Source organism: Pinus tabuliformis, chromosome 6 (assembly GCF_031772625.1).
Source record: "Pinus tabuliformis cultivar Carrire ecotype Pingquan chromosome 6, CPIR1, whole genome shotgun sequence".
Classification (NCBI taxonomy): domain Eukaryota; kingdom Viridiplantae; phylum Streptophyta; class Pinopsida; order Pinales; family Pinaceae; genus Pinus; species Pinus tabuliformis.
In genome coordinates, this window is record NC_142292.1 from 1,587,591,646 (window position 1) to 1,587,609,658 (window position 18,013).

The window sequence follows — 18,013 nt, forward strand, 5'->3', positions numbered from 1 at the left end:
CCTTGTGTCTCTATGTTTCCCACTGACCTACCTTAGTTGTCATCTCTTGAATATTAACACAATTAGCTTATCTTTTCATATCTAGTTATTGTAAGGTTCTTGGCACAAAAGAAGCATGACTTTTTGAGGATCGATATTTTGTTCTTGCATGGTGAATGTTTATTGTCCACAATCAATTAATTCTCTACTAAAGTTCCTTATTAAAATGCACAATCTTCTCTTAGTTGAACTCTTCTAAATTAATTTATGAATGAAAGAAGCTTCTACACTGAAAGTCATTTCAGAATATTAAGTTTCTTGTTTCATTAAGAATCACCATGAGAAGCTAGAATGGCATGTTAAGTGGTTTTTTCTTCAATCACAACAAAAAAAGAGTATTAAAGCGAGCCATCTTGGGGCCTTAGCATTGCCTCCATCAATGAAGCAAAAGCCCTCGTAGCCCTACATAAGATACAATGCTTTCGAAAAAAAGATACTTGGGAGATGTCGTCATAGTGTGTTGATGTGAGTAGCATCGAAGGGTCTTCTACAATTTCATGGTGTCTTAGCATGTGGAAGACATTATTTACCTCTTCTAGTGATTTATGTCTTCTTTCCTAAGCTTAACTTAGGAAAGTACAATAATTAAAGTCAATTAATTAGTGGACTATTAGGTTATTTTCTAAGGAAAAATAACTTAATTATTTAAGTGTCTTGGAAATAATCTCAACCGTTGAGAAGGAATCTTCAAGATGTTTCTAAAACAAAGATTCCAAGTGTTTCTAGAGAGGAGATTAGGGTAAGAAATTTGGACTCAATGAAGATTATAAAGGGAGGCTATGATGGAGGTGAAGGCACAATGAAGAGCACAAGTGTGTGAGCAGGTCATCATGAGAGAGAGATATTATCTCTGCAATGCAAGTGGCTCAGTGACCATTGTGCAAAGGAGCAGAAGTGCGAGTGGGTTTGAGCAAATCCAGGACAATCAAGTTGGAGGATATTGCAGGGCTATGTTGTCAGAAGGAAATCAAGTTTGTCTGGAGGAGGCCAAGTTGCTAGTGTTGGGGTTTTTCCAGTGCGCATTAGTGGCAGATCACAAATCGAGTTGTTGGAGGGCACAGATTTGATTGTTGGAGGTTGATTTATTCAAAGCAATTTCATTTGGAGGCAGATTTCCTTGAGGTTGATTTAGTTGGAGCGAATTCATTATGAGGGAGTAGTGTTGCAAGTTCCAAAGTGTGTTTCTCCTTGTATCTTTGTGGGTCAAAAACCCCAAATTTTCTAGATAATGAAATGATGGCAAATTGTTTGTGCGTTAATTATTTTCTGTAATGTGTTATTGATCTCTCTAGTTTATTCCTGTTGCATATTTTTAATTCTAAAAGTTAAAGATAACGGTGATTTTATTTTTTTGTGATTCAATTATTGTTTAGTAAATAAATAATAAATTGCAGATAAATTAAATTTTTGTGAGAAAATAAAAATGGTTGGTATTAGAAGGTTAACATAGTGGACTCAACCATTATCATAATGGTGGCTCTTAAGAGGCAAACGAGGGGCAAACGTAACAATGAACAAAGGGTAACCAAAATTTTATTGCAAATGCGAAACCTTGATCACAAATTCCACTCAATCTACTATCATGTAAGAAGAGAGTTTAAGGAAGATGCAAATAGAAGGGCGACTATACGTGCAACATTGAAATAGGATAAATTTGTTCTATCATTGTGATACAAGTGGGATGAGAGCACCTTGCTTCCCTTGCAATAATCATGCTCTTGGTTAGCTCTAAAACTCCTCTTGTTCTTCTAGGCAACTTTGGGAGCATTAATGAAAACAGTTCCCCTCCATCCATTTAGCAATGATACCACATATAAAGGACGAAGGGCATAAATGCATGCATCGTCATTTCCTCACTATCCCCTTATTTAAATGGCAAACACAAACCAATTTAAGTCTCGAACTATTTGTCCTACATGCATATTGTGGTCTCTCAATATGTGTTTATAATTGCTCATCCGGCATGGGAAAATTGTTAAAGAGCCTAAATTCAATGTTGTTCAAGGAGAATGTTAGGCATTCATCGTCAGTTTTGGAATGCAAACTAGCTATCTAGTATAGTGTAGAATGGTCAAACAAGGGAGATAGGGACACAACAACCTTGTTCATTTATACCTTCTAGCTCATATCAAGCAGGTCCTCAGTGTGGTTCAATGTTATTTTTGTTGCTACATCTTAACAGAAATGTAACGGCAAAAAAACGACTATCAATCTAAAAAAGATGTAATAGAAGCCATGCATATAGCAACAAGCTCAAGGTTGGAGTGAAAAAATTGTTAAGAGTGTTATCCAAAAGCCCACTTGCATGTGCTAGAAGTAGGGAAACACCAACTCACTCTTAGGAGTTGGGGTAGGAATCACATGCATCCTTAATTATCTTCTGAGTGAAGGAACTAGAGTTCTTGGCCTCCTTGGGCACTCTAATTAACTTGGTCAAGCATATTGTAGCCACAACAACCTTTCTCCAAGCAAAGGCTTTTTGCAAACTCAAATGCTTCAACCTCATTTGCAAATTCTTTTGGCCCTTCAAGGCACAATGCAAGCAACCTGTTGATCCAGATGATGCCCATCATGGGCATTAACTTTTATTTACATATTTATGTTTTCTCAACCAATTTTGTGGTTATAGCAATTTATTAGGGTGTACACCTATAAATAGTTAAGCAAGTTGGTTTAGATAGGCAATTTATGTTTGTTGGTTGACACTCTCCATTTCATTCAGAAAACAAGATTTGCTCTTTTTTGTGTCGTAAGAACGTTTGTTGGGTTAGGTCTCAAGGATTTTGATCATATAAACCAACTATTACTATAATTAAAATAATGTTCAAGAGAAGGCCTACAACGGGGATTTGAAGATGCAATTTGCAAACCAATTGAGACCCCACATTAGACATTATGGGCACAACATCATAATTAAAAGGCACCCAAACAAACAAAATAAACCACCTAGATCATAAACAAATCCAAATGAAACCCAATTGAACATGTAAAATTACTATACACAAATAAAAGCCTACGCATCATAACATCAGTACACTCGACAAAATGCCCAATATTAGAGAAGGCTCTCGTGACAATGCATGTTTTTAAAGACTATTTCAAGGACACATGTTTTTGCAAAACCTCTATGATATATATAGACCCGAGAATGCCCAGAATTAAAGTGCTAAGGAGGGACGAAAAGAAATCACAAATACAAATATTTACAACCCTTGTTATCTTTCCTCCCATAAAAGTATGATGTGTGAAGGGGCAAGTTGGTCAACACCAAAACCACAATAAATGCCATACAAAGAATACAAACCATGATGTCTACATTCTTGCATCTAGGAAACAAATCACAAATTATAGCTACAGGGACCTCCGCTAGTCAAACAAAGTCTAATAGCTACTTATCTCAAGCACAATTATTGAATTTAATTCTTATATGTCCCTTTCCTATGCAAGCTACATTGGCCTTGATGCCCATTGCACTAAACTTGTATTTTTTACAAAACCCACTCTTAGAGACAATAGTATTTGTTTACGACAAAGACTAGAGTCCAAAAGGCCTGCTGAAGACATATTCAATAACCTGAGACAACAAATGCCATATGTCTAATAAGGGAAAAAATAACCAACACGTAAGACAATAAACACCTAGACTCTAACAACAAACATCCTATAATCGAATGGTAGTTTTCTAATTTGACATTATAATTTTCAAAAATGAAATTCAATTAATGAGCAAGAAGGTATGCTTAAAAAGAATTAGAGAAACAATTCCAACTCACAATATTTAGTGAGCATGCAATGGCCACTTTTCACTCAAAGAATGTCAAGGAAAATGACACTAACAAGGGCGAAAGGAATGGCACCATTTACGATACCAGAGAAGTTGAAGAGGATGGTATCCTTCACGCCAAAAATGATATTGGTGATAAACTAGCTACTTAAAAGGCAACCTCTTTGGCACATTTTATAGTCAAGGAACTTTTGAAGGGATCACTCCAAACAAAGAATTTCTATCTTTAATATGAGCAAGAGGGCAATCTGATGCAACATTGATGGCGAGTCACTCAATATGGATGGTTATCTACATGGATTCTACCTTTAACACATTCCTTGACTTTGGCCAACAAAAAGCTCAACAAGATGAAAGAGTTCAAAGTTCAACTTAGCTTTAGGAAAATTATAATAATAAAAAAAAGACTCTGATTGTGAAACAGGTAGGGGACAGGGGATGTCTTCAATGCTGTATAGAGAGACAAACAATGTTCTCAATGCTCCATGGAAATAGACATGCAGATTTTTCTAATTTGTCAATTGACTCATCGACAACCTCAACTTGGCTCAAAAAAAAAAACTTCAAAAATACAAAAATATAAAACAAGACGCAAATTGTGAAACATGTGGTAGACAAGGGGTGTGTTTGATGCTTTATAGAGACACAAGCAATGTTTCTCAATGCTCTATAAAGATAGATGTGTGAATTTTCCTAACTGGTCAATTAGCTCTCTTCATTAACACCCTACAAGTACTTGGTTGATCTTGTAAATCAAACATGTTCTGAGTACATTTGACTCTTGGGTACACTGAAACAGTTTGTCTTGGCCAACAACCCACAACTCTAATAACACCAATTCAACATGAGGATGATGAAAAACTAATGGAGCACCAATGGTTGGTTCTACATGTTCAAGGAAGGCAGGATGGTTAGTCATTTGTTTCTTGCATGTTAAATGTTGAAAGCATTATATATGTAGCGAGTTTTCCTAGGCCACTAAGAGCATTACAACTAGTTACCTAAATTTCTCAATTAATGCAAGAATATCCATAAGTATTCATCAATGAGTTGTGTGTGTGTCAGGGTGTGGACTAGCAACAACTTTAGTTGTCACCAAGACAACCCAAGTTCAACCCTATGCAGTCATACTCCACCCAAGAATGCATGTTGTCATTGTTGTTGCAAGGAAACCATATTTAAGATAGCAACCTATGCAATCTTTGATGTAAAGCATGTTCATTTATAGCATCAAACTTTCCTCGATAAGAATAAAACTATAGAGAAGGGCATAATTTACAAAGGTAACATGAGATTGGGGTATTTCTTTTTTAGGGTAATATGCAATGGGCAACAATAAAATTAAATCAATATTTAGTTTTCTATAAGGGTTGAGTATTATATAATGTGCGGTTAGTTCTTTATAAGGGTTGAGTCTAATATAATGGGGGACTACGATATGTAGTTTTTATTTATGTTCGTTATAAGCTTCCAATATTATATAATGGGAAATACAACATGGGAATGTTATTTTCATGGCCGGCGAAAAGTCAAGGGTTTGGGTAATAACACTCAAACAAAAATGAGTGGCCACATTTAGTGTTAGTACCTTAATGGTAATGTTAGCAATCGAATTGTTGGGTTGGATCCAAGAATATCTATCTACCACATATTCTAAAGGTGTGTATATTGTGAATAATTCGATGATAATAGAATTGAAAAGAGGCAATAACAAAATGAAACTGATATTTAGTTCCTTATAAGGGTTGAGGATTATATAATTGGGGGCCTACAACATGTAGTTTTTCTTTATGTTCTTTATAAGTATCGGATATTATATAACGGGAGAGAACAATACGAGAAGGGTATTTTCATGTTATGTTAGATGTTAGGGGTTTGTGAAATAATACTCAAATAAAAATTAATGGCCACATTAAATGCTAGTGCCGTCATGTTAATGCTAGTAGTCGAATAGTTGGGTTGGATCCAAGAATATCTAACTGCCACACCTTATAAAGGTGTGTATATTGTGAATTATTTGATGATAATAAAAGTGGAAGGGGCAATAACAATATGAAATTGATATTTAGTTCCATATAAGGGTTGAGTATTATATGATGGGAGATTAGTTCTTGATAAGGGTTGAGTAATATATAATGGGGGATTACAATATGCAGTTTTTATTTATGTTTTTTACAAGTGTCAATTATTATATAAAGGGAGATAACAATATGAGAATGCTATTTTCATGGAGGGGGGAAGTCGGGTTTAAGAAACAACACTCAAATAAACATTAATGGCCACATTAAGTTTTAGTGCCCTAAGGTTAATGCTAAGTAGTCAATTAGTTGAGTTGAATCCAAGAATATCCAACTGGCACACATTACTTAGATTTGTATATTGTGAATAATTCGAGGATAATAGAATTGGAATTACTTACATCTTTTTTTTTCTTCATTTCTGAGTGCATTTTCTCCAAAAGTACAACAGATCATACAAGTCAGCATAGAAGTCACATACACAAACTAGGATAGTTAAACCATATTTTCACAAGGCAGGTTGCTGTATATATATATATATATATAGTCTTCCTCGAATTTCCTAAGTGAGAATGCAAAGAACCAAAAACAAATTTGATGAAAGCTGTAAGGAGAGCAGTCTTCAGCAAACTGAACTAGACCCAATAAACATTATATTGTACAGTAAATACTGATAACACGGCATACATGTTCACTGGCTGCCACTATATCAGTAACTCTGTACTATATTTTTACAGTACAGACAGTGACAATATGCATTTGCCAGTAATAAGTAAGGTAATTTCAATTACATTTGATCTTTAGAAGAGTAAGGAGCAAAGAAGTGTCCCCAAATTCATTCATCTACACAATGACTAAGAGAATCCCAACACATGAGATTTAAAATCATTCTATGTCAACGTGTAACCAATTCTCATTGGGTACAACATTTGATTGAGAACATACCTTTGGAAACCCACCAATGCCAAGTGCAACATCAAGATTCAGTGAACCGGTTGAAATCACAGGCACATTTCTATGACCCAAAAAGCGTCCCAACCACATCACAGTCTCCTTGCCAAAAGTGCTGCCAATTTGGCTAAGGGCAGCCTGCAGTGCCGCCTCCTTTTCAGAAAGTTTGTCATCACCAGATGCCTCACTAGAATCAGATTTTCCTTTCTTCCTACCTAAAAAATGTGAACAAATAAAAGATGAATATCAAAAGCTGTATAACAAATCCTATTTTTCAATAAGCAGAAACTATGACAGTGTGAAATAAGAGCAAAACCAAAATAACTGTTTTATATGAACAGAGATAAAAGACAATTTTCTGTAAATCATAGATCTCAGTAAATACTAAATACTGACTTGTAGCAGTTAGAATGGTCCATACGAGCATTCCAGGAAATTCAAAAGGGATCTAGAATAAATCAGAGAAATGCACACTTTCATAACTTCCACTTTTTGGAAATGGGTAATCAACTTACAACAAAATTTGAATATCCATTCACATCTTATCACCTCAAAGACAAACTTATAAATTCTATAGCAGCAAATTAAATGGAAAAAATAAATAATACCGCCTCACAATAACATGACATTCCATATAACATAATAGAGTTTAAAATTTTCTTCTGATTAAGAAGCCATTGGTAATGGTAAAGTTTCTTTTCAAGCGAACCCTAAATCAACAGGCTACACTATTCATGAGGTCACTTAAATAACAGGAATGTCAGAAAAACGTTACAGTATTTTGGAAATACATGAATCTTATGTCAAAATGACCTGCCTTTTGCAGATACAATCACAAGAAGGGAAACACAAACCACAAAACCTGTTGAAAAAAAATGATGAAACAAATATACAAGTTTAGAACAGGAACCCATCAATGACTAAGGCAAGGTCACCACATAAAATCTATAACCTCTGCACGCCAATAATGAATAAAATATTTCAAATGCTCTTTTTCCATTTTCTAATATAAACAACTTGTCTTGTAATGGTGAAACTACCTGTTTCTTCTACTTCAAGCACAATTGCACATAATTCACTACTATCCAAAGGTACCTTCTAATTATGCCCTGTTACCCAACACCTGTGGGTGACGCCCATCAGAGAATTTTTTCTCCTACATTGTCTTCAATCGGCAGCCCCTTGCAGCGACCAGACACTCTATGTTCCACTATATCTGCCACCTGAACCAGCCATTATGCACCCTCGCCCATCTGTCATGATCGTATGTTTGAAGGTGGGCCTTCCAATCCCGAAGGTACGAATTTCATTATGTAATTGGGTAGTTTTGCTTACTTGTCATAGACACTTTTGGGCATGGATTAACGGGGGGATTCGGTGGAAAGAATGGGTTGGGTTTGTACTTGTCCCCTCGTCCAACTTGGTAGTTAACCTTGTATCCTAGTCCCATGGGATCTCCTTTGTTGGCTACTAGCTTTAGGAGTGGCATTACATGGGAAACCCCAATTTTGGTTGCATGGTCCTGCTTCTCGACATCACATACATTACTCCCCTTCGCTCAATATAACCCTCTTTCACATATTTCCCATCCGGGTTCGCATCTGTCCATTGGGTCAACAAGGGATTAGCCTCCCCCTACCCTTCTCCACACTTTGGTAGAGGCCTGGTACATTTCCCCGGAGGTTGATGCGGCTAAAAATAAAGTTAAAAGCATAATTTAGCCACTTACAACAAGAAATGTACCATAAAATGCAAAGGATGGTTGGAATATAAAAATTTAGCATGTGGGCAGAAGCCAAACATGAGCTCTACCCCTTATTATGGTCAGCACCCTAGTTCCCACGGCCCCCTATGTGAACCCCGCGCATCATTAAGGAACCCATGATTGTCCCAACCTTTGGTGGGCAATGAACTGTGTAAAAATTTCTGTTTTCCCACCCCGGTTTTCAGTTTCACCTTATTTCTCCCATGTAGTTAAATGCCCATTCCCATAACCATACATTTAACAGACTGAAAATAATAAATATGGCTGAAAACACAAATTCTGGAAATTTTTCAGAATGCTGGAAATTGCAGAAATAAAAATCAGCAATTAAAAACAGTCATTAAAACACATTAAAACACTGATATTTTTGGTCAACTTGACCCTGGAAAAACCCCCTACAACTCTTAGGGAAAACCAGTTTGAGAGCTCTTCTTTATTTCTGAAAATTGCCTTTTTACAGTGAGAATTATTCAGCAAAAAATCAGCAAGCAAATTAACAACTTATCTCCTTTCCCGTGCCTCACAGCAATTTGGAAATTACAGCAAACAGGACAACAATAAATGCTGTACGACCTCCGTTTTGTGTGCAGAAAAATCAGCAAACTGCTCCTCGATGTTTGTGCAAAAATCTGCCTTTCACTATGTGTTGAATCAGCTGTACAAATCTGTTCAACTGCTGCCTTGGAATGTGTGCCAAGCTGCTGTCTCCTTCCCCTTCCTGCTCAGAAATCTCTCTTGCTCTCTTGCTCTCCTTCTCCCAATCTGCTCATGAAAGAATGAATGACCTTTTCCTCCTTTTCCTCCTTTAATATAACTCCAAGTGACTTTTGGGTGATCCAAGTGACTTTTGGGTGATCTCTAAATCCAATGGCTGAAATAGATTTAGATCAATGGTTGAGATTAAATGCTCATTTAAATCTCACTTTCTATTTTTTAATTCACCCCACTTTAATAAAGACCCACTTAGTCATTTATTTCCAAAGTCACTTTTCCTTTCTAATTTTTCATTGACTTTATAAAAGTCACTTTAAAATTAGACTTAATAACTTTATCACTTAAAGTCACTTTTAAATTAGATTTAACTTTATAAAATTATAAAGTCACTTTAGGAGAAAAATTAAATTCTTTTGGACACTTTTCCCTAGGCCAAAGATCAAAGCCTAAGGGAACCACCTGTCCTCCGGTACCAAATTTCAACACTCCCTCTTACCGAGGAAGGTGTTCCTCACCACACCCATCTTGTCTCTGAAGTAGACATGCTTGCCCCGTGGTAAGGCTTTGGTAAGGATATCTGCAACCTGCTCATCAGTGGAAATATACTCAAGCTTCACAGCTCCCTTCTGAACATAGTCTCTGATGAAATGATATCTGATCCCGATATGCTTTGACCTGTCATGAAATACTGGATTCTCCGTGAGTTTAATGCAACTCTGATTATCACAGTAAATCACTGAAGGTCTCAACGGCTGACCAAATAAGCCAAACAACATCTTGCGAAGCCAGATAGCCTCACAACTAGCTAGACTGGCTGCCATATACTCTGCTTCCGCTGAACTCAGTGCTACTGACTGCTGCTTCCGGCTGAACCATGACACTACTGCTGAACCCAACCCAAAACAACACCCTGAAGTGCTCTTCCTATCAGAAGCACAACCTGCCCAATCAGAATCAGTGTATCCTGCCAATCTCATTCCATCTCCCTGCCTGTAGTCCAGACCATAATCCACTGTCCCCTGCAAGTACCGCAAAATGTGTTTTGCAGCCACCCAGTGAACCTTCCTAGGCTCACACATAAACTGACTCATCGTGTTGACTGCAAAACAGATATCTGGTCTAGTGTTGACCAAATACATCAAGGAACCAATCAACTGCCTGTACAATGTGGGATCCACCAACTCGGAATCTGAAGCATGAAGCTTCTTCCAGTTGGTGATCATCGGTGTCGACATGGGTCTACAATCCTCCATGTGGAATCTGCTAAGGATGTCCACAATATACTTCCCCTGCCCCAGGAAGAAATGCCCCTCCTCCTGCCACACCTCCAAACCCAAAAAGTAATGCATCAAGCCGATGTCCTTCATCTCAAACTCCGCCGCAAGATCTCTCTTGCAGTGCTCTATGAGTCTCTCTGCACCTGTAATGATCAAGTCATCCACATACAACACCAGAATGAGAGGCTCCTCACCAATCACAATAAAGTAAAGGTTCGGATCTGCCTCACTCTTTGTGAAACCCATCCCCTGCAAGTATGCATCTATCCTGGAGTACCAAGCTCTGGGAGCTTGCTTCAGGCCATAAAGGGCCTTCTTCAATCTGCACACATGGGACTCCTTCCCATGCACCTCAAAGCCCTATGGCTACTCAATGTACACCTCCTCCTGTATGAAGCCATTGAGAAATGCGGTCTTCACATCCATCTGGTGGATCTTCCAACCCATCTCTGCTGCTATCGATATAATGGAGCGGATCGAAGTATATCGAGCCACGGGAGCGAAGGTCTCCTCATAATCAACTCCCTCTACCTGGGAGAACCCTCTAGCCACAAACCTCGCTTTGAATTTCTCAATGCTGCCATCTGCAACATGCTTTACCTTGTAAAGCCATCTGGAAGTAACCACGGATTTTCCCTCAGGCCTCGGCACCACCTCCCAAACATCATTCTTCATGATAGAAGAATACTCCTCCTGCATGGCCTCTCTCCAGACCTGCTGGCTAGCTGCCTCCTCATAGCTAGAAGGCTCAGAGTCAAGGATGCTGGTAACCATCGCCATATAGCTACAGAACCTCTCAGGTGGTCTACTCTCTCTGACCGGCCTCTTCGGCTCAGCAACAGATGTGGCATCTCTCAAGGTGTCCTGAAGCCACTTGGGCTTCCTCTTCCCTGAGCATGCTTCTCCCATAGGAGAATGAAACTCCTCCTCATCACCATCAGTAGCCTGAACTCCTGACTGTCTGTCTGCTGTCCTCCTGCCTGCACCTGAACCTGTAAAAGCTGAGGTACCGTGTGAACTGTCCATCAGTGGACTCCCTAGTGAACTGCTCTGCATGCTGCCCGGAGCACCACCCCTCTGGCTCGGCGAGCCACTGCTCACTGATGGACCTGACATCCTCATAGATGTACCTCTGGATCCTCCTAATCCCTGCCCACTGGATCCTTGCGACTGACTCAACTGTTGCTGAGGGTCTGGCTGATCCAGATACTCTAACTCCCGTGACCTCCTAAAGGCCCTGTCCTCCTCGAACTTCACATCCCGTCTGACAACAACTCTCCTCTGTGCAGGAATGTAAATCCGAGAGGCCTTTGAGGTCTCACTGTAGCCCACAAAGATACCCTTCTCTGCGGTGGGCTCTAGTTTGGTCCTCTCCTCCTTGGGTATATAGGAGTATGTAATGCATCCAAAGATATGAAGATGACCAAGATCAGGTTTCTTCCCAGAGAAAGCCTCCTCAGGAGTCATGTGCCCCAAGGCACGATGCGGACTCCTGTTCTGCAAGTAAACAGCTGTGTTGCAGGCCTCTGCCCACAAGAACAATGGCAACCCCTGATCATGTATCATGGCTTTGGCAGCCCCTATGATGGATCTGTTCTTCCTCTCTGCAACTTCGTTCTGCTGGGGGTTGTAAGGAACAGTAAACTCCCTCCTAATGCCTGCCTCCGCACAATAGTCAACAAACTCTCCAAGGGTGTACTCTCCTCCATTGTCCGACCTCAAGGACTTGATCTTTCGACCTGTCTGTGTCTCCACAAGAGCTCTGAACTCCTGAAACCGCTTGAAGACCTCACTCTTGGTCTTCAAAAAATAAATCCAGGTCCTCCTGGAGTGATCATCAATGAATAACACATAGTACTCATATCCACTCTAGGAAACATGAGACATCCGACCGCTCACATCGGAATGAATCAAATCAAGTATCCCCGTCGCTCTGCTGTCACTGCTGGGAAAAGGGGATTCGGCAAACTTGCCCTTCAGACAACCTCTGCAAGTATCAAAGTGATCAGTACTGAAATCTGGCACACCTGTAGTGATCTCCCGCAATGTCCTCAAGGCTCCATGATACATGTGTCCCATCCTGCGGTGCCAAATCTCACACAGCTCAGAACTGCTAGCTCTGCTATCGGTACTACTGCTCAATGCCAAAAGGGGCTGGAATGCAAACTTGTACACCTTTGCATGGCGTACACCTATCACTCTAGCTGAATCAGCTGGAGCGTCCCTGGGATACATCAACACCTGTCCTCCCCTGAACAGTACCTCATATCCTCTGTCCTCCAAAGCTGAGACGGATATGAGGTTCTTCCTCATCCCTGGCACATAAAGAACCTCTGACACCTTCAAGGGAGGTTTGGACTCCCTCTGAAATGTCACTGTCCCCACCCCGACTGCTCTAACAACTCTGTCATCACCGAGTACTACCTCAATATCAGTGCCACTCTCTGAAAGCTCTGAGAAGTACTCCCGGACTCCTGTCATGTGACGTGAAGCCCCACTGTCCACATACCAGATACCTGAAGATGCTCCGCTAATCGAGGGAAAAGCATGCTCCCTCTGAACCTGTGTGGCAGATGATCCTGTACTAGAGAACTCACACGTAGTGAACGCAAACTCTCGGTCAAAACGACCAGCAAAGTCCTCAATCTCTGCTGAAGCTGCCACGTCCTGGTTCTTCCCCTTCTTCTTCTTCTTCTCCGGACACATAACTGCATAGTGTCCCATCTTTTGACAATTCCAACACTTCACCTTGGAATAGTCCTTCTGTGAGTTACCCTGTTTACCTTTACCTTTGTCTTTGCCCCCACCACTACTTGTGGAAGCCTGCTTCTTCCCTTTGCCTTTCTTGCCTCCTGCCACCAGTGCTACGTCCTCATCCTGCTCAACTGGCTTGGCTGCCCCAAGCTGTCCTTTCCTGATCTCTGTCTGAATACAATCATCCCAAAACCTCTCCCATGTGGGAAGGGTCTCACGTGCACAAACCCCATCAGCAAAGTTCAACCATGAACGGGGGAGGCCATTCACTGCAATACGCACCAACTCAGTGGATGGAATGGCCTCTCCAATCGCTGCCAACTCATCTCTCACATTGGTAATCTTTGTGAGATATCCAGCTGCACTATCATTCCCCATCTTAATGTTCTTCAGCTTCTCCTTCAGGACCATCTTCCGGTTCTCATTGGTACTCTGGTAGAGATTGGACAATGCTGTCCACATCTCATGGGCATTGCTCTTTCCTCTCACATGAGGAATGCAATGGTCTTTGATTCCGTCTAGAATCAGCCTCTTACCCTTATTGTTCTTCTTTTTATACTCAGCCAACTGAGTAACATCAGTGGGCACAACAACAGGGTTCTGTGCGGTATGCACCATGATATCCCAGACTTCTGCCTCCTCAAAGATACTCTGCATTCTCTCCTTCCAAACGCTGTAATTTATATGCCCATCCAGCCTATCCTCCACCCTCAATCCCAATGACATCCTGATGTCCTAAAACTGAAAAATAGCACTGCTGTAGTAAAGATAAAACTGTTGTTTATGAAAAAATCAGCTTGCTGGAATTTTCTGAGTGAAAAATCAGCAACTGTAATTTTTCCTTTTGCTGTCCCAAACTGCCCTTCAGCACTCAACCTCTAATACCATGTAAAAATTTCTGTTTTCCCACCCCAGTTTTCAGTTTCACCTTATTTCTCCCATGTAGTTAAATGCCCATTCCCATAACCATACATTTAACAGACTGCAAAAAAAAAATATGGCTAAAAACACAAATTCTGGAAATTTTTCAGAATGCTGGAAATTGCAGAAATAAAAATCAGCGATTAAAAACAGCCATTAAAACACATTAAAACACTGATATTTTTGGTCAACTTGACCCTGGAAAAACCCCCTACAACTCTTGGGGAAAACCAGTTTGAGAGCTCTTCTTTATTTCTGAAAATTGCCTTTTTACAGTGAGAATTATTCAGCAAAAAATCAGCAAGCAAATTTACAACTTATCTCCTTTCCCGTGCCTCACAGCAATTTGGAAATTACAACAAACAGGACAGCAATAAATGTTGTACGACCTCCGTTTTGTGTGCAGAAAAATCAGCAAACTGCTCCTCGATGTTTGTGCAAAAATCTACCTTTCACTATGTGTTGAATCAGCTGTACAAATCTGCTCAACTGCTGCCTTGGAATGTGTGCCAAGCTGCTGTCTCCTTCTCCTTCCTGCTCAGAAATCTCTCTTGCTCTCTTGCTCTCCTTCTCCCAATCTGCTCATGAAAGAATGAATGACCTTTTCCTCCTTTTCCTCCTTTAATATAACTCCAAGTGACTTTTGGGTGATCCAAGTGACTTTTGGGTGATCTCTAAATCCAATGGCTGAAATAGATTTAGATCAATGGTTGAGATTAAATGCTCATTTAAATCTCACTTTCTATTTTTTAATTCACCCCACTTTAATAAAGACCCACTTAGTCATTTATTTCCAAAGTCACTTTTCCTTTCTAATTTTTCATTGACTTTATAAAAGTCACTTTAAAATTAGACTTAATAACTTTATCACTTAAAGTCACTTTTAAATTAGATTTAACTTTATAAAATTATAAAGTCACTTTAGGAGAAAAATTAAATTCTTTTGGACACTTTTCCCTAGGCCAAAGATCAAAGCCTAAGGGAACCACCTGTCCTCCGGTACCAAATTTCAACAAACTGCCCAACCTTAAGGGGGTATTCACTGCTATATCATTCACATCATGCTCTCATTCCCTGGAGCCCCAAGCAGTTATAAAAGAAAAATCAATAAAAGGCAAAAGGCATATGAAGAAGGGTGGAAAAACAAAGGTTGGGATAACTCATGTACCATGATTGCTCCCTCCTACATCTATACACCCATGTGTGGGCTTCCCTTGCTATAGCTACCCTTGTACCATGGCATGTGGCTTGGAGCCTTCCTTGTTGCCCCACTCCATTCCATCATTATTTCATGTGACACCTGCCATCTAACGGACATACCATGGACCTGCCATTCCCTTAGAGATTGAAACCACCTAATAGGGACCCTGATTAACCTCCCCCTTGAACCTAGGGATACTTGTACATTCTAAAGCCCATTATGGAAGGGAATGCCACTATTAAGTGCCCACTTGGTTCCATGACTTATAAGACCATTTGCTCAATTACTGTTAAAATTGGCAACTAGGGCCAAATTCCACTTTGGACAGCTTATTTGATGGAGATGATTGTTTCTCTTTTCGAGAGGACCAAAATCAACCTAAAGAACATCAAATTTGGATAAGGAAAAATATGTTTATGAGGTCAACCCCACACATGTGCAAATTGTCAAGGTCAACCACATCATCATGTAGGCTCATGAAGCCCAATGGACATGTCTCTTGACCCTCGATGACTTGTATAAATAAGAGAGACCTCCATCCTCATTTGGCACCTCATCAATTCACACATTCTTCTCTCTCCTCATCTGATTGGTTTGTACACCTCATTGGGCAGTTGATTCCTTCACACGTGTGGCCAGAAGGAGGAAAAAATTACGAGGCCAAAATTTCTGAAATTTTTTGCAGATTGAGCAATGTTTACTTTGACTTTATAGGCATCTTTTGACTTCAATTTTCAAGGAGAATTTTTGTCTCAGCAAGTCGCATTCATTGGCACAAACATCGAGATTTTCTAGGTTGTTTGACCTGCATTGGCTGTGTTGTCGCGCGGATGACACGACAACGCTCAGACCGGGGGCTTTACTCTGGATTTTCTGCATATATCTGCAAAGGCCATAAGATCAGCTTGATCAATCTATTTGTGAACCCAGTCTGCATGTATTAATTGTAAATAATCTTAGCAGATAAGAGTCATGTATGTAAAATTGCCTAGGTGGACCTAACTTTCTATGATAATCTATGTCCCGAAAGGTTTTTCGTCTCACCGATCCATGGATCGGCAGAGTTTTCCGTCAAACCTGACCCCAAAGCCGGGATGGATTTTGTCATTAGAACTTTAGGAGAATCCTAGTGTGTTAATCTGCTAGATTATAGTTGTGTCGCAGAACTGGGTGATTTATGAGGGTCTGTGTTAAGTGGGCTTGTCCCCTTGAGATGTAAGTTGTAAAAGTCATCAGATCCGATCCATCTGAAATGACCACCTAAGACCCTATATAAAGGAAATGATCCCAACGGCTAGTTCGAATGATCCATGTAGAAATGATCTCGACCGTTGATGAGGATCAAGACATCTCTTGATCTCATCCGTCGATTTATTCACTTAAAATATTATTATTTTTTAAATTTTTAAATTTTTTTATTATTTTTTATTTTATTATTATTTTTAAAATTTTTAAATTTTTTATTATTTTTTATTTTATTATTATTTTTTTAATTTTAAAATTTAAAAAAAAAAATTATTTATTTTATTATTTTATTTCATTTTTTAAATGGATCATCGAACTAAGCCTTTGGAAACATCACCTAGGACCTAGGACTTAGGACTCACGAGGGGATTTAAAACATTTTCAACCCTCAAGACACATTTCATTCTGGCTCTACTTGGGGACACGTTGCTGCACTGTAGGAATGTGAGAATCCAGAATCTGCACCCATACAACACACAGATAAAAATAAGTAGCGTCCATTCCAAAATCATCATATACATTAAGCACAGGAAAGATAAAAGCTCTTCATTTATTAACTATCTAAAGCAGAAACGAAAATGCGGAAAAAACAAGGAGTATGGTTAGAAATATGATACAAAGGATGCCTTACGGCATCAGATGTGTTCAATATAGTGCATACTAAGCATTTGCCTGCTTTCAGGCAAATCTGTCGGCTGCTTGTCGGATGTGCCATGTCCAATTTTGCATATGGTAGGACTCTTTTCTATCCGAAAATCAAGCTGCTCACGGCCGTCTGATGCATCAAATCTTCGTCTCATCTTCTTTCTCTTACGTTTTTTCTTTCTGGCAGGTTGAATTACTGATGACCTGGAACTTTCTATTTCAAAGCTATCAGATGAAGTATGTAAGATATGCGTGCTATGTCTTTCTTCATCTTGCATCTGATCTTCATCATTCTCAAGTCTGTCTGGATCACCCTCAATCAACCATCTTTCAATCGAATCAACAACCTCCCAATAATAAGATGAATCTTGTTGCAGCAAATGAGAAGACTCCTGATCTGTTGATGTTTGTTGGTTTCTCTTATCCTTTGCCAGTTGCTGAAACCTTTGAACTTGTATTTTAATGGCATCCATCTGACTAGAGTGTTCAACCTTTGTAGCACTGATTTGTCTGACATGGTGTTCTTCCATGTATTTTATCACTTTATTGTTCTTTTCCTTTATGTCCATCAAGTAATGCTGTATGGAATTTATTTCTTCTTTGTGATTCACTTGCATGTCAGCCAATTGATTGTTATGATTGAACGTCATGATAGTCATTTCCTCATCCATAGTTAATAACTTGTTTTGCATAGAGTCA

The 18,013-nt window shown here is 39.4% G+C and overlaps 1 protein-coding gene across 2 annotated transcripts in view; it reads right to left on the reverse strand.

Moving 5' to 3' along the window:
* The window catches only part of LOC149264880 (DNA repair protein recA homolog 3, mitochondrial-like), a 143,763-nt gene that overhangs the window by 68,005 nt on the left and 57,745 nt on the right, over positions 1-18,013 (reverse strand). For both annotated transcript variants that reach the window (XM_089429027.1, XM_089429024.1), the window contains exon 3: positions 6,787-7,007. In XM_089429027.1, the coding sequence (XP_089285153.1) occupies positions 6,787-7,007 (221 nt within the window). The remainder of the gene's footprint in view (positions 1-6,786; positions 7,008-18,013) is intronic.